Genomic DNA, 26,699 nt, shown 5'->3' on the forward strand with positions numbered 1-26,699 from the left:
CACTCTGCAGTCACTGTTACATTGTATGACCAGTTCAACATGAAACATTTGATGAAAGGTCCTCTTTAATTATTTTTAAGTATTTACCAAATTTATTTTAAAACTTTTTTTTTTTTATTTTAAATGCTTAGTTGAGTTTTTTACAAAAAAAAGAATTCCTGTTATGGGATGCCTATCTTACAAGTGAGAGATTGTAATACTGCCTACCCACCTTTTATACACTTATAGGCACAATATATTGCAGGATATATTTGTTGCATTATCACTCGTTTGGGCTAAGGTCAATTTCATGGCCAAATTAAAGTGATGTAGAAGTAGTGTATAGCTTTTATGGGGTCCACATGTGTTGGATGTGCTGCAGACTATTTCTGCAGCAATCTGCAAGAGAAGTCTGCTAGGGGGGAGTGGGATTCTTTGTTTTCTATAATCCACACCTGCAGCTCTTGCTTCGTATTGCAGGTAATCCGCAGCACTAGATTATGTGCAGATTTGACTGAATATTATTTAATGAAGTCCGTGAAGAAATTTCACATCATTTGCATGCTGCGGATGTTAAAACCTGCACTGCGGGGACAAATTCTGCACGGGAAAGTTCTGTAATATCTCAACGGTTTGCTTTTTACTGTGTTCCTCTGTGGATTTTATCTGTGCAAATCAACAGATAAAATCGGCAGCAGTTCCTTCATATGGCCGAGGCTGGTTTTATTAAAGGTCTAACACTTGCTCAGTGAGCAGGGATAACATAATGAGCAAATCAGCTGTCCTCCTGCCCTAGTACCGTTCATGTGTAAGAAGAAACGCGGTCTGCCGTGCAGGCAGAATCTGTCCAGAGAAGCAGGCACATGTACAGAAGGTGTGTATCTGCATACTTGGCCTATACCACACGTGCATTGTTTAGGGCTGGTGGGGTTTTGGTTTGCTCACCTGTGTGTATATATTAATATGGATTAATAGACACATTTTGCGTATGACATTTAGTGAGACGCAGTGGTGGTGTGACGGCACACGAGAACCTGATTGCAGGTTAAACAGTCTTCTAGAAGAGGAAATGCCCTTCTCAGTGAGACACTGATTTGTTACATAATGTATAGAATGGAGTTTTGTGGAGCTCTCTTTATGCATTTCTCTTGTAGAACCTCTTGCCTACATCAACCCCTCAGGAGGCACAACAGTGGCTACATAGAAATAGATTTGCTGCATTCTCGCGGCTATTCACAAATTTCTCAGGTAACTCCCTAGGAGGAAAAGTGTTAATGCAGTGCTGTTTCACATTCCCTCAACCTGCAACCTACTCTCTCTTCCTCACCGGCTCCATACACTTGTGTATACTTCTCTCCCATATGGGTGAAAAAGGCTGAGCATAAAAAAACGAATTCATGGGGGTGGAAAGGCAAATAAGTAACTGCTGCTCCAGCTGGCGCTGCTCTATACAGTAACCAGGAGCGGCTCCTGTGCGTTCTGGCTTACTTAATGTTAAGCAGATGCTGGTTCTTTATATTTTTTCACCTCACTGGGTCCATTAATAATCTTCCAGTAGTGGATAGATATTTCTTCTATTTATCTATATATAATCCCCCATATAAAGTAATATTGATACTCTCCTTCTGTATGGGCGCTGCTTCTCCGTACTCTGCATTGCGTCCCCTTTATTGTCTACTATGATCGACTTATGGGGCCTCACAATAGGCTACCGCCCGTCAGCTTCAGCCGATCAGCGTCCACTGATTGGACACAGCGCTCATATGATGCTCCCAATCAGTGGACATTGATTGTCTACAGCATTCACATTTTGTATGCGTGTAAGAAACACTGGCTGCAGTGCTCATGTGAGGACCCCCGATGTCCACCCTCCACCCACTAGATGTTGATCTCAGCAGACTGGCAGGGATAATATAAATTTTTATTTTTTTTTTTTTAAATCTTTTGTAGACCCATTAGTAGGGGATTAGATGGACATCACTTTTTCATACTTAAAAGATATTTTTTTTTTTTATTGTAAATACATCACAGTATTTAAAAATCCTTTTTAATACTCAAATGATATTCTTCATATAATCTAGATGTTATGTCTTAGTCAAGATGGTACACATACTCTCTAGCTTGCAAATGGTGTACTCCTGCCAATGAGGTAGTGCAAAACTGCCCTGGTGGACCCAGGATATTAAATATTAAGGTCGTTTAAAGGATAAGTATATATACTTTTTCCTTTTTTTTTACATTTATTTTTTCCATGCTTTTGTAAATGTTCTAGCACTTTGCTTAAAGACCTGCATCCAGTGGACACCTGTATATTTAGCATGTCTACTTTTGCTCCTATGTAACCTTATTTTTTTCAAAAGGTTTTCTCTAATATCACGACAGCGTTTTTTTTTTTTTTGTGCTCAGCTCTTTCACCAGCATTGCACTCATCCATCCGCGTGTCACAGTCCGTAGTTCATGGAGCAGCCATGGGTCTCCCAACCTGAACTCAACAGCCTCATAGGCATATATAAGGCAGCCAAGTTGGGGTCAGGAGACCTGCGGCCACTCTGTCTATACCGCGACACACAAATGTGTGAATGCGGCCTTAGAAGTATACAGAATTACCGAGCTATCCAGCTTAGCAGATCCAACCAAATCTCTTTCTACACTTCTAGACTTTATATTCTCTTGTTTTATTTCTGTGTTAAGCTTCACAAAGCACGGCGCTTTATTTTTATTATATTTTTGTGAAAATCCCTTTATCAGGCATAGGTTGGCTGGTTAATATAATTTATGCTGCAAGGATATTGTTCTGTTCTACAGAAAATTATAATTTTACTTTGCTTCCAGAAGTTTCCTACACTACATTGTGGCAACATTTATAGAGAGAAAGTAAAGGTAGGACTAGGAAGACCTAAATGATCTGCACAGAGGGGTCACCATTCCCCTTCATGTGCACTACAGTTTTCCTAAATTGAGAAATTATTTGCAGTTTTAGGGGAAAAAATCAGCTTTTGCCCCTCTATACATGGTCAGAGACCCTCCTCTAGTGAATGCGTGAGATATCTTCCGGAGCATGAAATGCCTTCTGTGCTATAAGCACTGAGTATTATATACATGAATGTGTCCCAGCAACGGTCATCAGATGTGTATTCATATTCACCAACATGGCACAATTATGGGCCATGTGCACCTATCTCCCACCTACCAAAATCTGAATTATGTCTCCCAATGCAGATAATTGGGAGTTTGTGTGATTTGTCACTAGCATAGAGCAATTACCTTTTTCTGTGAGGACTTGTTCACACTGTGCGGCTTTTCCACCCAGAATTGGGAATTGAAAAATTTGCAACAGATTACAGCATCAGCGTAATGATGAGATCCCAAAAATCTCATCCACACATTGCAAACAATTTCTGTGTGGAATTTCAGATCCGCAAATTGTCAATTTTTTTTGTGCGGATTTCACCCTTTGCAATGTGAAGGGTATACATCTATGCCCAAAAATGACAATAGTATTTTAGGAGTGATACCTTTATTGGCTAACCAGAAAAATTATGTTTGCAAGTTTTCAGAGCACAGAGGCTCCTTCTTCAGGCAGGATTACAAATGAATTACTGAGACAAGAGCATGTGCCTGAAGAAGGCGCCTCCGTGCTCTGAAAGCTTGCAAACAAAATTTTTCTGGTTAGCCAATAACTGTATTACTCCTAGAATGCTTTTGTCATTTTTGGGCATAGAAGTATTTAAATCGATTTTTATGGCTAAAAATATATATATTTTTTATTATACAGGATAACCTTGTGAAGGGTGAATTCCACGCCCAAATCTGCGTGGAATCCGCACTAATTTTTATTCTTTTTTGTCACTCTTGAACATACCCTAATGTAGAGGGAGAGCGCGCCACATCACACAATACAGTTTAAGGTGTGTGTGATTTATTCTTCCAGATTTTTATTTAGAAGGGGTTTGACGCATCCAAAATAGTTGCCATTGGACAACCCTTTTATTGATAGATAAGAAACACTGGCTTGGGATCTGGAATAATTGAAAGATCTAAAAATATCCTAAGATATCCTAACTAAAGTAGCGGTGTGTTTCACAATGGCACTAGTGGGAGCCATCATGTGCACATAATCTAACCCAGCAGCAGCATAGCTCTCCCTTGTCTTTTTTTTTTTTGGATTAATTTTCAGATGTTCTTATGTAGGTTTTATAGATGATGGCTCCTGTACCTTTACCAGTTTAGTTGTATGATTAGACCAAGTTTCTAGTTGCTGATGATGCTAAGCCAACATATAACACTTTGTATTTGTTTCAGGTGCAGATTTATTAAAGTTAACTAGGGATGATGTTATTCAGATTTGTGGACCTGCTGATGGTATCCGGCTCTTCAATGCACTGAAAGGGAGGTGAGCTGACGTCCTTGGCTTTAGTGTCACATTGCATATTAATCCTGTACACCTATATTTTTTACTCTGCCCTATCGACATTTTAATGTTTGAAGCCCACCAATCAGGAGCTTTTATTACAAAGTTTGAGCAAGTCTTGTTTAATCTCTTTCTACATTAATAGGCCACCAATCTTTTACCCCCCAGAAAATCTTCATTCTTTACAACCATCAGAACAATTGGGGCTGAGCTGCGGTACCAGACACAGCTGCAAGTATGGATGAGTTGTCTGGTTATCCCTAAAGGGGTTAACGCTCAATAAACATCCTTATTTTGCTAATAGCTCAGATTCCCCTTGATTATTTCTGGCCCTTCATATTTTCACCTCTGCAGGCTCTAGTGACTAGAAGCTGCAGCAGCTTCTCTGTATGTCTCTCCCTCTGTCTCCTTCCAGCTTCTCCCCCTCCCATCTCCATAAACTTTTATAGGCAGCAGTTGCAATCTGATCCCTCAGTAAAAACAGATTTAACCAGTTTGAGTGAGCTGAAACGGTTGGGGGGGGGTGGGGAGACTGATTTGTGAAAAAAAGGCATATGATACTAAGCTACAGTACAAAGCTTCTCATCTTTGCTTTTACTATTGTTTTAAAAAAAAAAAATTAAATGGTTAAATTAAAAAGTATGTATCTTCCTCTTTGCCCATTAGGGTGGTACGGCCAAGGCTCACAATCTATGTATGCCAAGAGTCACAACAGCCAAGGGAGCATCAGCAGCAGAAACATGAAAATGGAGAGCAAGGAAATAGTGCTTTTTATGGTAACTACTGAATTAGTTTTGCTCGTGCAGTTGCTGTTCTGATTAAAGCTGGGCAGTACTCGCACAAGGATGGGCACAAGTTTATCTCTATGAATGGAGGTATCTGTTTTATGCTTGGTGCATTTGATTAGTACAAAGTATATTCTCTTAGCGTCGAGTTGAATACTTTTTTTTTTTTCTTTCAGTGTATCATGCCATCTACCTGGAAGACCTGACATCTCTGGAATTAACTGAAAAGCTTGCTCAACTTTTCAACATTTGTGCTCATCAAATTAACCAGGTCTACAAACAGGGGCCCACGGGCATTCATGTTCTGATCAGTGATGAGGTTAGTCACTCAGATACGGCTTTCCTGTAACACCCGCTTCAATGGGGAGCGACACGGCATCAACGGGCCTAAAACCAGGTGTTTCTCAGGACTGGTACTGACTCCTGACAATCAGTGTTGTCATATAAAAAGAGGCTTTCCTACCCTATTGTGTAACTAGGTTCATTTTTGCACTGCTGGCCAATTATACAGCCATAACTCATTTATTTCACATTTTTGGGCAATTTTTCATTCTTTGTGACACAGGCCTTAGTCTGTTGCATTTTTATAATCTTTGCTATTGGTGTTTTGTTTTTGTTTTTTTTGGCCTCTATTATGCCATATTAAAATGTTTAAGGAGTAACTAAATAAATGTACAATATTTAACTTTTTTGTCCTTTGTAATTGTCTGCAGATTGGTGGGGGATCACCCTGAGAAGTTGGCTGCTCGGGAGACTGTAGTGCACATCTCCCTGCCTGAGCGTGCACACAGAGCGGAGTACGGACTCCATAGAAAGTCTATGCTTTCTTTTAAATCCATACTAAACTGAGTGGGTTTAATAGAAAGCATAGACTTTCTATTGAGTTTGTAATCAGCTCCACGTACTCCTGTTTCCTGGTCAGTTCATTTATTGGGGCCTTGTGATTGGTGGGGGTCTCAGGACCTGGACCCCCACCGATCTGCAGAAAATTAAGGGACAACACAATGTAAAAATTTGCTACAAATGTTTAGCTACTCTTTAAATCAGAATATGCAATACAGATCTCCTCTTCGTTCATGTGGTCAGTAGTACTCGTGAGTTAGTGAGACTAGTACTGAACGTACTTATCTTTATGCCGTCTTATCTTTGTGGATTTACAGCAAGACGAAACAAACACAATTTTATACTGTCTCCCTGTAGTCTATAAACAAATTCTTCTTGACCATGACCCTTACTAGAGCATTGAGTACAATGCAGCACGCGTCTGCCTTTTAATGTCCAGGCCAATAAACATCTAGTATGAAGGTCATTTATGGCTGTAAACCCTACTAATGTGTCTGATTTATGAGGCTAGTACATAAGAGCGCTGAATTATATAGGCTACTTGCTCATCCTTTAGTGGCTGCTATAAAATCTCTAATGCACTTCCAAGGCCTTATCTCTTCTACATCTCTTAGTAACAGGTAATTTGTTGCAGTGCTAATCTTTAGTGATCTTATACTTGGATTAAAATGTTTTGTGCTTAGTTTTAAAGTTATTCCCTGACCATAGGATTGGGGATAACTTTCCAATATCTGGGCATCTGGCCACTGGGACCCCTAATGATCCCAAGAAATGTGACTCTGAAGAGCCCCGTATGAATGCAGCGGAGGATAGAGCATGCACAACTCTGCTCCTTTTATCTCTATGGGAGATCGCCAAGTACAGTGCTCGGCTATATCTGGCGGGCCAATAGAAAGTCTATACATGAAGAACATACATTTGGAATGACTGTCATTAAAGTTTTATTAGCAAAATTTCCAAACTTTCTGCTTCTTGCAATAACCAATTATATAAATGATTTTATTGCCTCAACACAGCTAATATAACAAATGGTTTCTCCCAAATCAACACAAAATGCCACTTTTAACCCTTTTGCACAAAAGGATGGAAATCTATCCAAGGTTGGATCTGCGTATATGATGGGAGCTCAGCTGAGCCCACCCCATATATAGTGGATGCTGGCTGTTACATAACCGGCATCTGTCTCTAACAGCGGCAGGTGCAAAGCACTCCAACTGCTGCTGTTAACCATTTAGATGCAGCTGCCACTTTCTGATAACTGCATTTAACCCCTTAATGACCAGAGCATTTTTTGTTTTTTGCGCCCCTTGTTCCCAGAGCCATAACTTTTTTTTTTTTCAGTCAATATGGCCGTTTGAGGGCTTATTTTGTGCGGGACGAGTTGTACTTTTGAACGACATCACTGGTTTTACCATATCGTGTACTGGAAAACGGAAAAAAAAATTCCAAGTGCAGTGAAAGTGCAATTCCACAGTTTTTTGTTTTTTTTACCACGTTCACTGAATGCTAAAACTGACGTGCCGTTATTATGAGTTCGTAGACACAAAACATGTACAGGTTATTTTTTTAAATGGTGAAAAAAATCCAAAGTTTGCTTAAAAAAAACGCAGAGCTGACGTTTTTATTGTTACCATTTTGGGGTAGATCCGATGTTTTGATCACCATTTATTGCAGTGTTGCAGCAACCAAAAAAACTTAATTCTGGCGTTTTTAATTTTTTTCTCTTTATGCCAGATTAATTCTTTTTTTTTATATTGATAGGGCGATTCTGAACGCGGCGATACCAAATATATGTATGTGGGGTTTTTCTTTTGAATGGGGCGAAAGGGGGGTGATTTTAAACTTTTTATAACTTTTAATTTTATTTTTAAAAACTTTTTTGTTACTTTCTGCTTGCTTCAATAGTCTCATTGGGAGACTATAAGCAGCGGTTGCCTGATCGGCTCTGCTACGTACAGGAGATGAGCAGATCGCCTGTATGTAGCAGAAATGCTCACTTGCTATGAGCGCCAACTACTGGGCGGCGCTCATAGCAATCTAGACATGATAACCACAGAGGTCTGTTGCAGATCCCATGGGTGACCCGCGATCATGTGATCGGGTCACAGATGGGTGGAGTCAGTGACGCTCTTCCCGGAAGCGCGAGTTAAATGCTGCTGTCAGAGATTGACAGCGGCATTTAACTGGTTTACAGCTACGGGTGGATCGTGATTCCACCCGCGGCTGTTGTGGGCACATGTCAGCTGTATAAATCAGCTGACATGTGCCCGGTTCAGTGCGGGCTCAGCGCCGGAGCCCGCGCTGAACTGGGGGTTCTGACGTCGTGCGTACTAGCACTACGTCTGAAAGGGGTTAAAGCTTCTCTTGATACCTTTTCTCTTATGAAAGACCTGCGGATCTTCTCTGTGAAGTCCCCCATCATGTTCACGTTCCATCTACCTGGGTATCGTCGTTCCATCTCTTTGATATCCTGATGAAATATTTCTCCTTGCTTTTCGCTAACAGCACCAAGGTTTTCAGGAAAGTAGTCCAAGAGGGAATGTAAATTCAGATTCATCAGACAACTTAAGGCTTTGAATCGTTTCAGCATGTTCTCCCTAATGGACTTAAATTTTGGGTCTTTGTTACCTAGAAAATTCACAATTTCTTTAACCCCTTCGTGACCAGAGCATTTTCCGTTTTTGTTTTTTGCTCCCCTTCTTCCCAGAGCCATAACTTATTTTTATTTTTCTGTAAATTTCTTTTTTTTATATTGATCGGGCGATTCTGAGCATTGCGATACCAAATATGTGTGGGGTTGTTTTTTACGGTTTTATTTTGAATTGGGCGAAAGGGGGGTGATGTATACGTGTGTGTTTGTTTTAAAAAATATATATAAAAAAAAAAATCAGATCGCCTGTGTAGCAGAAATGCTCACTTGCTATGAGCGACGACCACTGAGCGGCGCTCATGGCAGTCTGGCAATGACAACCACAGGGGTCCCCTGCAGACCCTTCCTGTTGGCCTCATGCCAACCCATCGGTGACCCGCGAACATGTGACGGGTCGCTGATGGGCGGGGCTAATGACGCACTTCCCGGAAGCGTGAGTTAACAGCTGCGGGTGGATCGCGATCCACCCACGGCTGTTGTGGGCACATGTCAGCTGTATAGATCTGCTGACATGTGCCCGGAAAGGTGTGGGCTCACCGACGGAGCACGCACCAAATGAGGGATCTGATGTGCGGCGTACTATTACACTCCACGTCAGAAAGGGGTTAAAAGAATCCCAAGTCCTTTTCTCAACAGCTTTCATTTTGTTTTGAACACGTCGTCCTTCCATGAGTTTCCGAAAATCTAGACCCACAGAAATGCCTTTCTTCAGTTTTGCTTCGGACAGTCCCTGAAGCTTCGTACACAGGTACTTAAAATTCTCTCCTTCTTTCAATAGAACTTTCATAGACTGCTTCATCAGTCCACAACTGTGTTCTTGAATCTAGGTTGCAAAGATGTTCTTGTTGGCTGACTTTTTTGGCTCCATTGATTAGACCCATCCCGACTGTGAACTTCGTGTATCCTCCTTGCTGCCCAAGGAACAAAGAGAGAACTTTCAGATCACTACATATTGACCATCCTTGATCCTCATAGTTGTTTCTTGATAATAAAGTCTAAATTCTCATAGCTTTTATTCAAGTGCACGTTATGCCCTACAGGCACTGAAGCATTCTTGCTGCCATTGTGTAGTAACATAGCTTTCAGACTTTTTTGGATGAATCAATAAAGAGTCTACACTCGCTCACATTGTACTCCATGTTAAATTTTTCGATCAGCCCAGGAGCACCACTGCAATACACTAGAGCATCATCTTGAGAAAAGTATGGAAGGAATTCCTTTTCTCTGCTTTTGTACCAGGAGCTAGCAGGTTCTTTTCCTTTAGTCTAGAGCTTAAAAGTTCTGCAGAATGTTTAGGAAGGTCCAAGTCCCTGACTAAATCCTATAATTTGAGCTGTCAAAAAAAGCTGTGGCTCGTTGGGACTAGCGTGAAAATCTTCATCAGAATCCTGCTCTTCATGTTCTGAATCCAGGTGTATCTACAAGTTTCTCCAGAGGTGAAGGGACAGGTATTCCTGGACCGTGAGGCACAGGGCGAATCGCTGACAGGAGGTCCAGATATAATTTCCTTAATTTTAAGGTTGAATCTCTCCACATTGCAAGTACAAAAGTAGCAGTCCTCACTATGATTTTGCGGTTCCCTCCAGATCATAGGTGCGCCATAACAAAAGCTCGTTCTTCCCTTTTAGACCGCTGTCAGTTTTTCTACACAAACAGAACACACGACATGTGGAGCCCATGACTTGTCCTGATCACCTAGTTTTATACCAAAGTACGCATAATACACTTTTCTAACGAAGTCCGTAATGGTACTTCGCTGTTTCTTCACTACAAAACAACCGCAAATGTAGCAAAAGTTTGCAGGTAAATTATGACGCCCCCCATCCCTTGTAGCCATTTCGATCATGTTGTTAGAAATAGAAGCTTAATCCACCACTACCACTAAATACTGAAAAGAACCATGGTAAGCAGCGCACCGCCACACTCTTCTGTACTGTCTAAAAGAAAATCTGCCTTTGCTCCCAATAGCAACCAATCACAGAGCAGCTTTCAGTTATTATACTGCTGAGGTAAAATGAAAGCTATTCTATGATTGGATGCTAAGGATACCACCACTCTCTTTGGAAGCGGAGTTAAGAAAATTTAATTTTCTCTGCCCACAGCAGCCAATCGCAGCACAGAATCCATTAATTTGTAGCCAATCTAATGACACCAAAATCATCCACCAAAGGTCACGCAAAGGGGTCAAAGTATGGTGCAAGAAAAAGCCTATGGAGCGATTGTGAAAAAAACAGTAAAAATATTGAAAAAATTCCATCATGTACAGAGTTCAGTGATCTAAACTATAAAATAATCATAAATATGATAATAAAAATATAAACTTGGGATCCCAGTTAGTAACATGTATGTAATGAATAAGGACATAAGTCAGAAACGCATCTGCCGTTATTAATAATTGTGGATTTTAATGGACTTTAAATAAAAAAGAATATTCTATTGGACCCTTATCTGGATTTACACGTTTTCTTCATATATAAAAATCAACTCTTACTTTTCAAAATTTTTTTTTTACTCTTGCCGACCTGTTATTAATCCGTTTTGCTTGAGACCAATGTGCTCTTTAGAAGGGATTTTATTCAGGAATTGAATAATTAAATTACAATAGTCAGCCAATTTTTGCTGAATTTGGAGAAACCACTTGATATATTAGTTGTGTTTGAAGTACCATGTTTTGCGGATTATAAGAAGCACCCCTAAATTTTGGGGGGAAAATAGGAAAAAAAATGTTCTAATATAATGGTGGTGCGACGTATAATCCTCTATATTACGGTAGCTTACCTGAGGGGGCAGTGGCGGAGCGGGGTCCCAAGTGGCAGGGGCGCTGCTGCAGGAAGCTGGCAGCCGAGGCAAGGGATGCTATGGGCTCCAGGCCAGTAGGAGGTGGTGTTCGGCAGAGGCAGGAGTGGGGTGATGCTGTGGGCCCCAGGCCGGTAGGAGGTGGTGTTCAGCAGAGGCTGGAGTGGGGTGATGCTGTGGGCCCCAGGCCGGTAGGAGGTGGTGTTCGGCGGAGGCAGGAGTGGGGTGATGCTGTGGACCCCAGTCCAGTAGGAGGTGGTGTTCGGCGGAAGCACAATTAAGATCTCTGGAGATGAGCTCTCTGCGCAGAGATCACAACCTGCGTGTGTGCCGCCCCCAGCGGCCATTTTCCCAGAGTTCACTGCATTGAAAAGCATGAAAAGTGTGGGGGCTCCGGGCTTTCACAAAATGTCGGCGGAGCCCCCGCACCACCGAACACCCACTCCTACCAGCCTGGGACCTGCAGCATCGCCCCACTCCTGCCTCCGCCAGAAGTTTCCTGCCGCAGTGACCTTGGGACCCCGCTCCACCACAGCCGGTAAGCTGCATTTGGATTAGAAGATGCCACACCCATTTTCCTCCAAAATTTGGGGGTAAAAAGTACGTCTTGGTAATATGGTAATAAATTGTTCTTGTTTCTTTGATTTATTTAAGTTAGCGGAAAATTTGTACCTTTTACTAATAAACCTAATATGCAATGTGGGGGTTGAATAATTTTGATTGCTACTGTACATATACTATCGGTGCCTCCTCAATGAGGCGGTACTCCTGTTTTTTTCGGTCTTTAACATTACTTTACTTTTATTCTTTTACTAGATGATTCAAAATTTTCAGGACGAGTCATGCTTTGTGTTGGACACAATGAAAGGTAGGGCACCGACCTCTGTGAATGTCATAGCCGAGTATTTGATTAGGAATGAGCTATGCATCGCCTGCCATTTACACAACTCTCCCGTACTGTACTTCTTAGAAGGCGCCTGTTTACAGTCTTCCAATTTCAGCATGAATTCCAGCGTTGATCAGATATGGACATATGACTAAAGCAAATTAGCCGGCAGTAGCTGCACCCGTAAACTTCTGCGGTTTACACATATATAAAAATACTGCATGTAAAAAAGGTTGTCGAAGCTGTTCACCTCATTGACGTCAGCGTTGGCATGGGAAAATTCTCATTGCACATACGCTGACATCATTTGTTGGCACCGCGAGCGCAAGAATTTTCCCATGCTTGTGCTGACATCAGTGAGGTGAACTGAGTTCATATGACATGAACTCAGCTCAGCATGATGCCGTCACAGCGAGACACTGAGGAGCGCAAGCACTCGCTCCTCAGTGTCTCTGCAGGATGGCAGGCTGGATTGTCGCGTCAAGCTACTATGCAGCCTGCCATCTAGATGTAGCAGAGCTGGACCCGTCACAGGACACATGGATTATGTTCTTCACGTTGGAAAGGTAAGGATGAGGTTGGTTTATTTTATTTTTATTACAGGTGACATTGGATTCAGAGGAATGGGCGTAATGGTAAGTAGGGTTTAATTTAGAATATTAAAGGAGTCTGTGTGTTTATTTCAAATAATATATTTTATTCTCGGTGTGGGTGTTTTTATTTTCCATATCACTTTCACTATGGGGTTAGTAATGGGGGTGTCTTATAGATGCCTCTCCATTACTTAACCTGGGCTTGATGTCAGCTGGCATTATAAGCTGACATCAACCTCCAACCCTATAACCCCACTGCCACCACCACAGGGCAGTGGGCAGAGCGAGGCTAAGTCCCAAAATTGGTGAATCGTATGGATGTGCTTTTTCTGGGACGACTGAGGGCTCCTGTTTTTAGCCTCTGAGGCGGACAGTATTCATGGCCCCTTCCTAGGCTATTAATAACACCCCGCAGCTGTCTGCCTAGCCTTTGCTAGCTATTAAAATAGGGGGACCCCACTTCACTTTTTTTGGGGGTCCCCCATTTTAATAGCTAGTAAAGGCTAGGCAGACAGCTGGGGGCTGATATTAGTAGCCTGGGAAACTCCGTGGGTATTACCCCCTTCCCAGGCTAAAAACATCTGCCCCAGCTGTCTGCTTTCCCTCTGCTGGTTAATAAAATTACGGGGGACCCCACGTCATTTTTTTAAAATAAATTCTTTAATTTAACAATAAATGACAAGTACAGTAACCAAATCAATCACTGTACTAATTATGTCACTGACATCTTTCTATCTATTCTATGTGTGTATATATATTCTAAATTATCGGGTACCACTGTGTTTTAACTGTACTCTGCTGATGAATTGCTGGGTTTCAAGGAGATTGGTGTGTGGAAATCTGATGGCACTTGCATGATCCGAGTGCAGTACGTTTTTTTTTTTCCCCCTCACACGCACCCATTGACTTACATTGGTGAGTCTCGTCCAAGATACGCACAGTATGCTGGCGATTTTTTTTCTCAGTCCGATTTCAGCTGAGAAAAAAAATCGCAGATGAGATGTCACTCATTGATTAACATTGGTCCGAGTGCAATGCGATGTTTTATCGGATTGCACTCGTCCGGTTTCCTCGCATATAAGTATGAGCCCTTACACAGCAGGGGCACATTTATAAGATTATCTCTGCACAGGAACGTTTTTTTTTCTTTTAACACATCCAATTGTGGAAGATATTATTATTTCTAGATCTATTGATTAAAATCAACTTTAAAATTAACTTTGTTCTTGGGAAAACCCCTTTTAAGGGTTTCATCTGAATCCTCAAAAAATTGGATTGAGTTTTCTTCAACAGATCCCTTCAGCATGAGGCATTCAATTACTTTGTACCAAAACTGAAATAATATTTATTATTAACCCTGTTTTTCTGGCCTCAAATGGAACAGTCGAGAACATTTAGCCCAAATGATTTGAAAAGGGTTTAGCGTCATTGAACCTTTTGACTTTGTGACTGTAATGGAAGTGTCGGCGAAACGTTCATTCACCAAATTATTGTTCATTAAATGTTGAACTATGAACTCACTTAATCTGTACGGCCACTTTTTACTCTTCACTTCTATGACCGCTGTAAATTCACATTTAAAGGGGTTGTCCCATTTGGTACCATTGTAGCATGTTCACAAATAATGCCATAAATGTCTGACATGTGGGTCCTGCATCCATCTCTAGGACACCTCTGTATATCTTGTGGGTGCACCCCATAAATATATGCATTGGAATAGCACTTTACCTTGCAGGCACAATGAGAAATGGGTATGAAATGAATGTAGCTCTGACCCCTTAACCCCTTCCCAACAACAAAAAAGTTAAAAATATTTTTTTAAAAAATCCCACAATAAAGAACAAAAAAAGAAAGAAAAAATATTGATCCAATAAATACATTTATTTATGTAAAAAAAATAAAAAATACACATATTTGGTATTGCCGCGTCCGGAACGACCCGACATATAAAATTGTCCCACCAGTGAACACTGTAAAAAAATAAAATAAAGCATAGGTTTTTGCATTGTTTTTTATCATACCGCCGAACAAAAGTGCAATAAAATGTGATCAAAAAGACGAATGTAAATAAAAATGGTATCTCTGAAAACGTCATCTTGTCCCGCAAAAAAGAAGCTGCCATACAGCTCTGCCAGTGGAAAAATAAGAAAGTTTATAGTTCTCAGAATAAAGCGATGCAAAAATATTTTTTTTCTATAAAATAGTTTGTGTAATAGCGCCAAAACATAAAAAAAATTATAAATGTGGTATCGCTGTAATTGTACGGACCCGAATAATAAAGCTGCCTTATTAATTTTACCACACGAGTAACAGCATAAAACAAAAAAACAATGCCTGAATTACTGTGTTTTTGTTTATTCTGCCTCGCATGACTCTGTCGGCTGCAATATGGAAAAATTATAGCTATCAAAATATAGCTATACAAAAACTAGTTTTTGCAAAAAAAGCATCTTTAAGCGTGTGACAGCTGCCAAACATAAAAACCCGATATAAATCTGGTATCACTGTAATCGCACCAACCTGAAGAATAAAGTTGTCTAATCACTTATACCGTACGAGGAAAGAAGTAAAAAATAAATAAAACCAATTCACCTGCTTTGTTCATTCTGCTTCCCTAAGATCGCAGTAAGGCTCCGCTCACATTTATCCTGTGCTCTGCGCTGAGCGCTTACACCGGGGTTTCCGTGTAAATCTATGAAGTGCGTGATTCAGACGGAGCCCCCAGCGGAAGATTCCCAATAATGAGGCAGATGGAAGCACCGTGGACACAGTCTGGCTTGTGAGCCGACTGTGTCTGTCTTTTTAGGCGTGCATAAAAGTGCCATTAGCCACAGTTGTGCACTTTTGCAATGGACAACGCTGAACAGAGGCCAGACTGAGTCCAGAGAAACTGTGCTGCCTCATTTTAGTGAATGGATCCATCTAGGGTTTCATCTGTCACTTCACTCGGAGATTTAGATGGAAACCCCAAAGTAAGTGTTCAGCCTAGAGCGCAGTATACATGTGACCAAAATGTTATGTTTAATGTTCCCAATAAAAGCTTCAACTCAATCCACAAAAAAGCCCCCACTTAGCGCCGTCTTCATTGGAAATATAGGGGGCTTCCACGTTACTTGTAGTACAAAGGCACTGAAAAAGCGCTATGGCTCCTCGCCCACCAAAAGAAATTCAGTGAATTCTGCGCATCCAAATGCCGTTCCCCCACACACGCTGAGCCCCCCAGTGTATCTAAACCACATAAAGCGACCACATGTTTGGCATGTCGCGATGAGAGCCCGCCTAATTTACAGGTGCGTGTCTCCAGAAGAATCAGCTGGCCACTACTACAGCAGTTTGCAATTTTCACTCGGCGACATCCACTACTGCTGGTTTCTGGAAAATGTCCATGGAGTCAAAATCGTCATTACACCTGTAGATAAGTTCCCAAAGGGGTATAATTTTCAAAATGGGCTAATTTTGAAGGGGGGTTCTGCTCTTCCAGCACTTGCGGGCTCTGTATATGGAGTCTGCATACTATTCTAGGAAAATCTGTGCTCCAGGAGGCAAATGGAGCTAATACCCTCCGGAGTCTCGCCGTGTGGCTAGGCAGTACTGTACAGCCACATATGTATTTCTACATTCAGTGAAAATTGTGGGACAAATTAAGGTGCCATTTTCCCCTGTGTAGATATAAAATCTGGGGCTAAAACAAAATTTTGGTGGTAAAGATTTCATTATTTTTTGTTCATTGCCCAATGGTATAAAATTCTGTGACACACCTGTGCTGTCAATATGATCACTGCACCCCTAGATGAATTCATTGAGAGGTGTAGTTTGTAAAATGGGGTCACTTATGGGGGGTTCGGCTGTTCTGTCACCTCAGAGGCTCTATCAATGTGACATAGCACTGTCAAACCAGTCCAGCAAAATCTGAATTTCAATATGGCGCTTCTTCCCTTCTGAGCTTTGCACTGTACCTCAAAAGTAGTTTTGGACCACATATGGGGTATCTGTGTTTGGGGTCCATTTTCTCCTGCTAGTCTTGTAAAAATGAGAAGATTTTAGGAAAAATTATATATCTTTTTCATTTTCACAGATCAACGTTGTAAAATTCTGTGAAGCACCTGTGGGTTCAACGTGCTCACCCTGTCTAGATGAATTCCTTGAGTGGTCTAGTTTATAAAATGCCAAAATGGGGTCACTTGTGGTTGTTTTCCACTATTTAGGCACATTAGGTGCTCTCCAAAAGCAATATGACACCCGCAGCCATTCCATCAAAATCTGCATTCCAAAACATCACTCCTTGTCTGATCCCTGCCATGCACCCAAACATTAGTTTTCACCCACATATGGGGTATCTGCATACTCAGGAGAAATTGCACAACAAATTTTGGGGTTGATTTTCTCTTGTTACCCTTGTGAAAATGCTAAATTTGGGGCTAAAAAACATTTTTATGGTAAGTGTTTTTTTTTTTATTATTATTCTTTTCACGGGTCAACGTTCTAAACTTCTGTGAAGCACCTGGGGGTTCAAGATGCTCACAACACATCTAGATAAGTCTCCTGAGGTGTCTAGTTTCCAAAATGGTTTCACTTATGGGGAGTTTCCTCTGTTTTGGCTCTGTAAATTTTATTGAAAAATGAGAGCGCTCTTCAACTTTTAACCCTTCTGACTTCCTAATAAAAAAAAAAAAGTTTAAAAAATTGTGCTGATGAAAAGTAGACATGTGGGAATTATTTATTAACTATTTTGTGTGACATAACTCTCTGGCTTAAGGGCATCAAAATTAAAAGTTTGAAAACTGCAAAATTCTCAACAATTTCGTTTGTTTTTTTTTTTTTTTTTTTTTTTTTTTTTATATTTCCCCCCCACAAATAAATGTAAGTGATATCAAAGAAATTTTACCACTATCATGAAGTACAGTATGTCTCCAAAAACAGTCTCAAAATCAGTGGGATCTGTTAAAGCGTTCCAGAGTTATTACCTCATAAAGTGACAGTGGTCAGAATTAAAAAAATAAATAAATTTGGCCCTGTCAGGAAGGCGAAAACAGGCTTCGGGGAGAAAGAGTTACACATTACGGAAATTAATTCCGTAACACTGTAGTAAGTCATCAGTATATTTGCCACTACTGCATCCAGTTCTGACTTTTTTCTTGTTTTGTTACAGCTGAGACAGATACCTACCACATCATTTTAAAATAAGGTGCTGCACGAGATCCACCTTGTCCCGTCATCACTGAAGACACAGAACCAGTCTCACGGCGCTCTCCAATAGGCTCACAAGACTTGAATGCACTAGAGACAAATGCATCTTCAGCGAGTCGCCACATTACTGGCAGACCACTGACCCTCGCTTCTTCCATATGCAGGCGTTCGCGCTGCTCCTGCTTGTGCAGACGTGCCCATTCGATGAGACCCCGAGCTTATCGCAGTGACTGAGCTTAGAACTGCTTACATTTCTCATGGGTCGGGTTTTCTCTGCACAAGAACGAGCCGTCCTACTTAACATGAACTTGGATGGTGTATGCACTGGCCATACCTCTACATTGGCTGGCATCATTTTATACTTAAAAATAAAAAAAAATAAAGCATTTTAAGCTTCTCTTGCAGGCTGCTGGAAGATGTGGATACAATATTCTTGAAACATGTTTGTGTATGTTATTGGTTACCCCATCAAACTACTGTGATGTAGATGGTTAAGGGGGTTAGTATTTTTTATGTAGCATGTGTCTTTTTGTATGATGCTTTTTGTAACATCAGCCATCTTCCCTAGCTGTTCTTGTTTTCAGGCCCTCAGATTTTTACTGGTCTTTTATACTTTTTTTTTTTTTTTTTTTTTATGGATTGTCACAGATGGAGATGTTAACAGGTACACATCTGGATACTGATCAGATGATTTACTTTTAATGCTTAAATATGTGATCTTCATGATCATTCCTACCAGTTGTCTTCACCCTTTACACCTCTTCACCTGTAAGGTTACTCTCCGATTCCTGCATGTAGGGATTGATGAGACTTGGACACACGGTCCGTGACCAATCCATTATATAAAGTCATTATCACCTTGTCACCTTTCTGATATCATACTATTGGATCTCTGGTCTTTTTTGTATTTTTTTTTTTTCTTTCCAGCCTTATTTTTGTAAACTTTTTATTTTCTGTCTCTTTGTTGCACATAATTTCCATGAGATTTGCTCCTCTATTTCTGGAGGCATCTGTGGCGCTCTGCAAGTCTTGTGGGATGGTGAATACCTCTAATAAAAACACCTGCTGGCATTTCAATAATCCCCACATCCTTCTCTTACAAAAGGTGTCCTTTATTTCTTCTCACGCTTTCGGACCTAATTCGGTGTAGAACACGATGGGTGTGAATGAAAGTGTAGCGAAATGTGTTCATTTATTTCAAACAATTTTTCAATTCACTTTGTATATTTTTCTGGGGGTCATTTAATGATTTGCTTAAACTCGAAAGCACGAAAATGTGGTGTAAACGTGGCTTGAAGAGACCATTAATGGTTTATTATATGTGAGTAGGAGCAAGAGGGAAACTAATACTGTCTATTGAATTTCATAATAAATGGATGGTTATTTTAGTCTTGGTAGCAATGATTATTTTAATTTCTAGGTTTAGGATAGTTGGACACTGCATGCAGTTCTGCTGGTTCAGCGACCACTTATCTGGCACATGAATACCTAAAACCAGCTATACAAACAAGCAAAAACAAGGGCCAGCACACCTGTAAGTATAAGTGAATGTGTAGGTGCTCATTCACACTGTGCCCATAAACATCTAGAATTTTTTTAAAAATGCGTAGATTCCCTGCAATAAATAACACATGTATAAAAAAAATAGTTGACATATTTATCAAAAGTAGGGGAACAAAAGCTCAAGACCAATAGGAGCCCTTTTGGGAAAGTAAAAGGAAGGTGCTCACTTGAGCAGGTTCTTTGCAGGCACAACTCCTATGAGCACCTGAAAATATCAGCAGCTGCTTCCTCATGGCTGGTGATGGTCTACAGGATATTGTTCAATTTGGACGTTAACACAATATCGGGCTGTGCTGCTGTAATGAATAGGGCCAAGATAAGTTGAACAGCCTTTATTTCCACAATGCGTTTCCATACTGGACTATTGGCTTTATCAAGTAAAAACAAATTGAATGAACAAAAAAAAAAAATGCAACACTCAGCTCTGAGTGACACATCGCTCGAATCGGGGTCTCTGCCCCTACATCATGCTGCTCTCAGATTATATAACAATAATCTGGTGACAGATTGTCTGATTCATTATACATATTCTAATAAATGGCCATCTGAAATTGGCCATGGCTTGGTTCACATAGATTGCCAGATTTATTGCAGTGGCTCATGCGGTCAGATAAATCTAGCAATCTTTTTTTTTTTAAAATGTCAATTTAAGTTCACTCGATCTCTATTAGGGTGCTTTCACACACCGCTTTCACACACCACTTTCTACTACGTTCAGTGGTCCCGACGGGCTTTAGTCTAAACCCTGCACAAAATGGGATTCTGCAATATGCGCCGTTAACTATAATGCTGCAGACAGTCACCTTGTGCTCTGTTGGGCATCATTTTTTGGCTGTATGCCTATTGGAAGAGGACAGCTGAACGCAGTAGACCTGGTCTTCGTATCCGCCTCGAAGTGTGTACTGCTGAAAATAATGGACCACAAAGCAGACAGCAAGTCAGTCTGCACCATTAGTCAATGAGCCAATCGGCGCATATGCCCGAATCCGGCTTTGCACAGGGATTGGACTGAAGCTCCACAGGGCCACTAAGTAGTAGAAAACACTGTGTGAAAGCACCCTTAGCCAATGGAGTTGTATGATAGGTCATGCCCCCTTCCTGCCACACCGTGCACCTCTAAAGTGAATCCATGCCCCTTGTTGGACAAGGTGCAAAAAATGTGCAAGTCATATAAAACAGTTTTGTAAAATGATGCCAGAATTCTGATGTTGCTGTAAAGTCTACAGGGTGTTGGGGTAGGTGTTTTGTTTTGTTTTTTTTTCCCCTTTTATAAATCCCCCTCTAAACTACAGCATGTGTGTATGGTGGTTCGTTTTTTGTTTTTTTTCCTGCTTCTATACCATTTCTGTAAAGACTTGAATGATGGCAGGGACAACACATGTACAGACTGTTAGAAAATAGATTATTCCACTGAAATTTTCAGTCCTGTGAGGACCACATATTGTGGCGAGCCTTGTTGGCCTATGGCTGTACAATTTTGGGGCACTGGCTGCTGCATGGTGTAACACTTGGGAAGTTTTTTTTCCGCCTTGGAAATGCATCAAAAATGCCTGTTAATAGGCTATAGCAATGATAATCCTGATGTGCTGTGCACATGATGCAGAAATTTCCGCTCAGGATTTCCGCTCTGGTATATGCGGATTTGCTGCTTTTCAATTAAAGCCAATGAGCTGGAAACGCTGTGTGGGTGGTACCCGGGTTGGGAGAGGAGGACTACAACTCCTCTCATCTGATCGCCGCTCCCGCTGATAACAATGAGAGCGGCACGGCTGAGTGGAGCAGTAGTTCTCCGCAGAGCCCGGAACCACCGGCAGTGAAAAAAAGGAAAGGAAAAAATTAAAAAAAAACAACCTTCATACTCACCTGTCGGGTGGCCCCTGGTGTCGTCCTGGTTCCCGGCGATGTCTCCTCGGCGGCATACTGCGGGGAGCGCGCTCGCTCCCAGCAGTGTACTGCGCTGCCAGGACCTGCAGTCACGTGAGCGAGCGATCAGCTGATGCTCACGTGACCTCACCATGGGAACATTCTCCAGTACGTTCTGATGGTTGTAAGTTCATCGGGACTCATCAGCTGATAAGCCCCAGTGACCTCACTTCTGCAGCAACAACTTAAACTGATAAGAGTGATTTTACACTCCTGTCAGTATACAGTGCTGTATTCTATAGCAGTGACATCAGTGATTGCTGATGTCACTGCTGTAAAAGTGACCCAGTTTGCCGTGGGACTATCGTTGGCGATACGTGGACTACGTTGTTGACGGCGGACAGGTGAGGGATATGTTTGTTATTTTACTTTTTTTTTCAGGAGATCGAGGGATTTGGGGACTGAGAGGCTAATAAAAAAAAAAATTAAAAAATTGTAGAACCGTGTGTATTTTTATTTCATTAAAATACTTTATTCTGGCCTTATCTTTTATTGAAAAAGCAGCAACCATTTTACTACACGACTAATAATGGGGGCGTCTTATAGACGCCCTCCATTGCTAACCTGGGCTTCATGTCAGCCGTCAATACAAGGCTGATTGTGAACCCCAACCCCATTACCCCACCGCTACAGGGCAGTGGGAAGAGCAGAGGCTAAACCCCAGATTTGGAGCCATTTCTGGGACTGCGGAGGGGTGATAGTATCCATGGCCCCTTTCCTGGCTGTTAATATCAGCCCGCAGCTGTCTGTTTAGCCTTTGCTGGCTAGATTTTATAGGGGGGGGGGGGTGTCCCACGTAATCTAGCTCATAAAGGGTGAACAAGCAGCTGTGGGCTCATTAATAGCCAGGGAACATTGTTGGCTAGTGGCCCTTTCCCTGGCCACTAATATTAGCGGTCGGCTTTCCCTCTGCCGGTTATAAAAATGATGCAGGAGCCCACGCCATTTTTTTTTTATTTTTTTTTTTTATTTTAGGCTCTGTGCCCATGATCCGGACATAGCAGCGCTTTGGACACATTTTTGCTGCGTCCAAAACGTTCTATTGAAAGAAGGTAAATCTACATGTGTTCACTGAACCATGCGGATTTACCGCATTCTATACTTTGTAGTGGTCAAATTTCTGTTGCAGAGACTGGCGACTCTGCAAGAAAATTTGACATGCCGCGGTCCTGAAAGATGCTCCGCATGTCAGTGTCCACGGGTGATCCACAGCTTTTGATGTACACATAGTGGACATGGGATTTCTAGAGATCCCATCCACTATGCTGTAACATCTGGACACTGCGGGTTTGACACTGTATAAACGCGCAGCGTCAAACCTGCATCGGCTCCTGACCGTGGCCATGTACCCAAACTCGCCTGTCTCCACTGGAAATTTTGACCGATTGAAGTGCCATTATATGCAGTGGATTCACATGTACTGACATCAAAAGTGCGGCATTAGAACACCGTGTTTTGGAAGCAACAAAAATATGCTGCATCCAAAGCGCTGCTGAGTCCTGATCCGGGGGACATAGCTGCTAACAAACCAGCTGTGAGCTGTTAATTATAGCCAGGGACCATGTTTGCAAATGGCACATTCCCAAGCTAAAAATAGCGGCTCACAAATGCCGCATAAATTACGTGAATAGAAATGCTGATGAAGATTGGGTGAATGGGATTATCTGACACTTTGCCACCTTGTCATAATCAAACAAAAGAGCTATCAGACCTTTTCATGACCAAACTTAATTAAAGAGTTAAATAAACACATAGACACAGAGCAAACACTTTATTTGAAATACAACAGACACCTTCTTTAATCATTTAAATTAACCAATATACTCACCCCAGTTCTGAAAGTAATCCAAGGGTTTAAGCAATGTCCCACCAAATAACTTTATTTAGCTCCAAAAAGCATTCATTGATGTACAAAAAACGATTAAAAAACTTGCAGAATTTCTGCAGCAAGAGGGGATTGTAGGGAGAGAAAATAGGAAGCGCAGGCTTCTAAGTGTAGTAGTTAGATTCCAAGGGTATATACTCAGTATAAATCCACTCACCTATTTGGTATCTTGAGGTAAAGCATGTAAATCCAATCAGTGGATCACTCCATTCCTCTTTCCATTCAGTTTGCTGCAGAAATCTGGGAGCTGATGAGAGCACTGGACAGAGCTTTCATAGGCAATACCACTTTGTAAATGTTTTTTCCCAGCAATATGCGCTCCTGAAGGATGATGATGGAACTTGATATTCGGATTCAAAGAAATTTTATTTCAAACTTCTTTGAATCCGAATATCAAGTTCCATCATCATCCTTCAGGAGCGCATATTGCTGGGAAAAAAACATTTACAAAGAATTTCTGCAGCGTTTTTCTTGCCAAGGAGATGCAGAAACGCTCAGGAAATTTCTGCTTCAAATCCTGAGCATGCGCACATAGCCTTAAACTGGCCACAGTGTGGAATAGTGGCTGCAGAGCTGAGTAAAACAGTTAATTATTATTAACCTCTCTCCATTGAGGAGATATTGGCTTGTAAAGTTTAGGTTATAATTTATATGTTCAAGGGGCGTTATCGGAGATACTTATCTGTAGATGAAAAACCCATCTCCAGAAGGTAAGAAGGGCATGCCTGATGATAACCCTGCCCTCCAACTCCTGTGTATTATAGAGCGGAGGGGAGTGGGATTACATCTTCAGCTTTCTCCTCACAGCAGTCAGTGGGGTATGCTGCATAGCTGCAGGCTCCTGTGTAGGTGACAGCTCCCTGTACTGTCTCCTGCAGGCTCCTGTGTAGATGACTGCCCCTTGCAGGCTTCTGTGTAGGTGACTACTCCCCTGCAACTCCCCCCCCCCCCCCCACAATGGGCTCCTGTTTAGGTGACCCCCCCCCCCACCCCCTGTCCTACCCCTTGCGGGTTTCTGTGTTAACTGATTGTCCCCTGCGGCTTCCTGTGCAAGTGACTGCCCCCTTGTACCGCCCCTCGTAGGCTCCTGTGTACAGTAGTGTTCAAAATAATACCAGTCCAATATGACTAACTAGATTAATCACTGTTTTTGGAATAAATTATATTGCCACACGTCAAACAATTTACCAGTGGGTGCAGTAGATTCTTAGAAAACCAACCCTCAACATTCATGATCTGCATGTTTTTGAGTCTGTGTATTTAAATAATTAATTGAAAGGGGATGTGTTCAAACTAATAGTGTGGCGTTCAAGTAGTGGGGTCAATCATTCTGAGAAGAAACAGGTGTGAATCAGGTGCCCCTTATTTAAGGGTGAAGCCAGTACATGTTGTACATGCATTTCTCCTAGAAAGCCTGAGACATTTGGGTCGTTTGAAACATTGTTCAGAAGAACAGTGTACTTTGATTAACAAGTTGATTGGAGAGTGTAAAACTTAAAGTGCAGACAATGATCGGCTGTTCAGCTAAAATGATCTCCAATGCTTTAAAATGGAAAGCAAAACCAGAGAGCGGTCAAAGAAAACGGAAGACCACTAGTGATGAGCGAGTATGTTTTATTAACCCTTTCGCCGAGTATGCTCAGCCGAGCACCAAGTATTTATAGCTGCTCGGTGATATGTTTGAATCGCTCCCGTGTGCATGATTTGCGACGATTTGACAGCTTTAATACATGTGAGGAATGTGTAAGAAGCAGACATTCCTCACATGTATCAAAGCTGTCAAACAGTCGCAAATTATGCACACAGGGAGTGATTCAAACATATCACCGAGCACGCTATAAGTATACTCGGCGAAAGGGTTAATAGAACATACTCGCTCATCACTAAAGACTACCATTCCAATGGATCGAAGAATAACCAGAATGGCAAAGGCTTAACCAGGATGATCACAGACAGTCTCAAGGTACCTGTGAGTACTGTGACAGTTAGAAGACGCCTGTGTGAAGCTAATCTCTTAGCAAGAAGTCCCCACAAAATCTCATTGTTAAAAAAACATGTACTGAAGAGAATACAATTTGCCAAAGAACACATCAAGGAGCCTAAAGAGAAATGGAGAACCATTTTGTGGACTGATGAAAGTAAAAATGTTCTTTTTGGGTCCAAGTGCCGCAGACAGTTCGTCAGACAACCCCCAAACTCTGCATTCAAACCACAGTACATTCAGAAGACAGTGAAGCATGGTGGTGCAAGCATCATGATATGGGCATGTTTCTCTTACTATGGTGCCGGACCTATTTACCGCATACCAGGGATCATGGACCAGTTTTCATATACTAAAATACTTGAAGAGGTTATGTCCTTGAAACGGGTGCTTCAACAATACAACTACCCTAAACACACCAGTAAACGAGCAAAATCTTGGTTACAGTCCAAGAAAATAGAGGTTATGGAGTGGCCAGCCCAATCCCCGGACCTTAATCCGATAGAACACTTGTGGGGTGACATCAAAAATACCGTTTCTGAGGCAAAGCCAACAAATGCCAAAAATTGTGGGATGTAGTCAAAGCATCTTGGGTTGGGATAACAGGTGACAGAAGTTGGTTGACTCTTTGCAACATAGATGTAAAGCAGTTCTAAAAAATACTGTGTACACAACTAAATAATAGGTTAGTGATTCACAGGAATGCTAAATCCTCAAAAGAAGAGAACATATTGTGAATTTGTAAAGACAAATGCAGACACTTATTTTTTAGAACAACCCAATGTTTATTTTCTGTAAAGTAGTTAAAAATTATATACACTGCTCAAAAAAATAAAGGGAACACTTAAACAGCAGAATATAACTCCAAGTAAATCAAACTTCTGTGAAATCAAACTGTCCACTTAGGAAGCAACACTGATTGACAATCAATTTCACATGCTGTTGTGCAAATGGAATAGACAATAGATGGAAATTATTGGCAATTATCAAAACACCCTCAATAAAGGAGTGGTTCTGCAGGTGGGGACCACAGACCACATCTCAGTACCAATGCTTTCTGGCTGATGTTTTGGTCACTTTTGAATGTTGGTTGTGCTTTCACACTCATGGTAGCATGAGACAGACTCTACAACCCACAGAAGTTGCTCAGGTAGTGCTGCTCATCCAGAATGGCACATCAATGCGAGCTGTGGCAAGAAGGGTAGCTGTGCCTATCA

General features: G+C 41.4%; 1 protein-coding gene across 1 annotated transcript in view; it reads left to right on the forward strand.

Annotated features, from left to right (window-relative positions):
- The window catches only part of TFCP2 (transcription factor CP2), a 55,126-nt gene extending 35,910 nt beyond the window's left edge, over positions 1 to 19,216 (forward strand). Inside the window, exons 10-15 of the mRNA XM_073663239.1 lie at positions 1,134 to 1,227; positions 4,282 to 4,372; positions 5,057 to 5,166; positions 5,352 to 5,494; positions 12,281 to 12,332; positions 18,093 to 19,216. Coding sequence (XP_073519340.1) covers positions 1,134 to 1,227; positions 4,282 to 4,372; positions 5,057 to 5,166; positions 5,352 to 5,494; positions 12,281 to 12,332; positions 18,093 to 18,127 — 525 coding nt within the window. The 3' untranslated portion in view covers positions 18,128 to 19,216. The remainder of the gene's footprint in view (positions 1 to 1,133; positions 1,228 to 4,281; positions 4,373 to 5,056; positions 5,167 to 5,351; positions 5,495 to 12,280; positions 12,333 to 18,092) is intronic.
- The last annotated feature ends 7,483 nt before the right edge of the window (positions 19,217 to 26,699 follow it).

The sequence above is a fragment of the Phyllobates terribilis genome, unplaced genomic scaffold, assembly GCF_046119375.1.
Source record: "Phyllobates terribilis strain yellow unplaced genomic scaffold, ASM4611937v1 Scaffold_2__4_contigs__length_985480577, whole genome shotgun sequence".
Lineage (NCBI taxonomy): Eukaryota > Metazoa > Chordata > Amphibia > Anura > Dendrobatidae > Phyllobates > Phyllobates terribilis.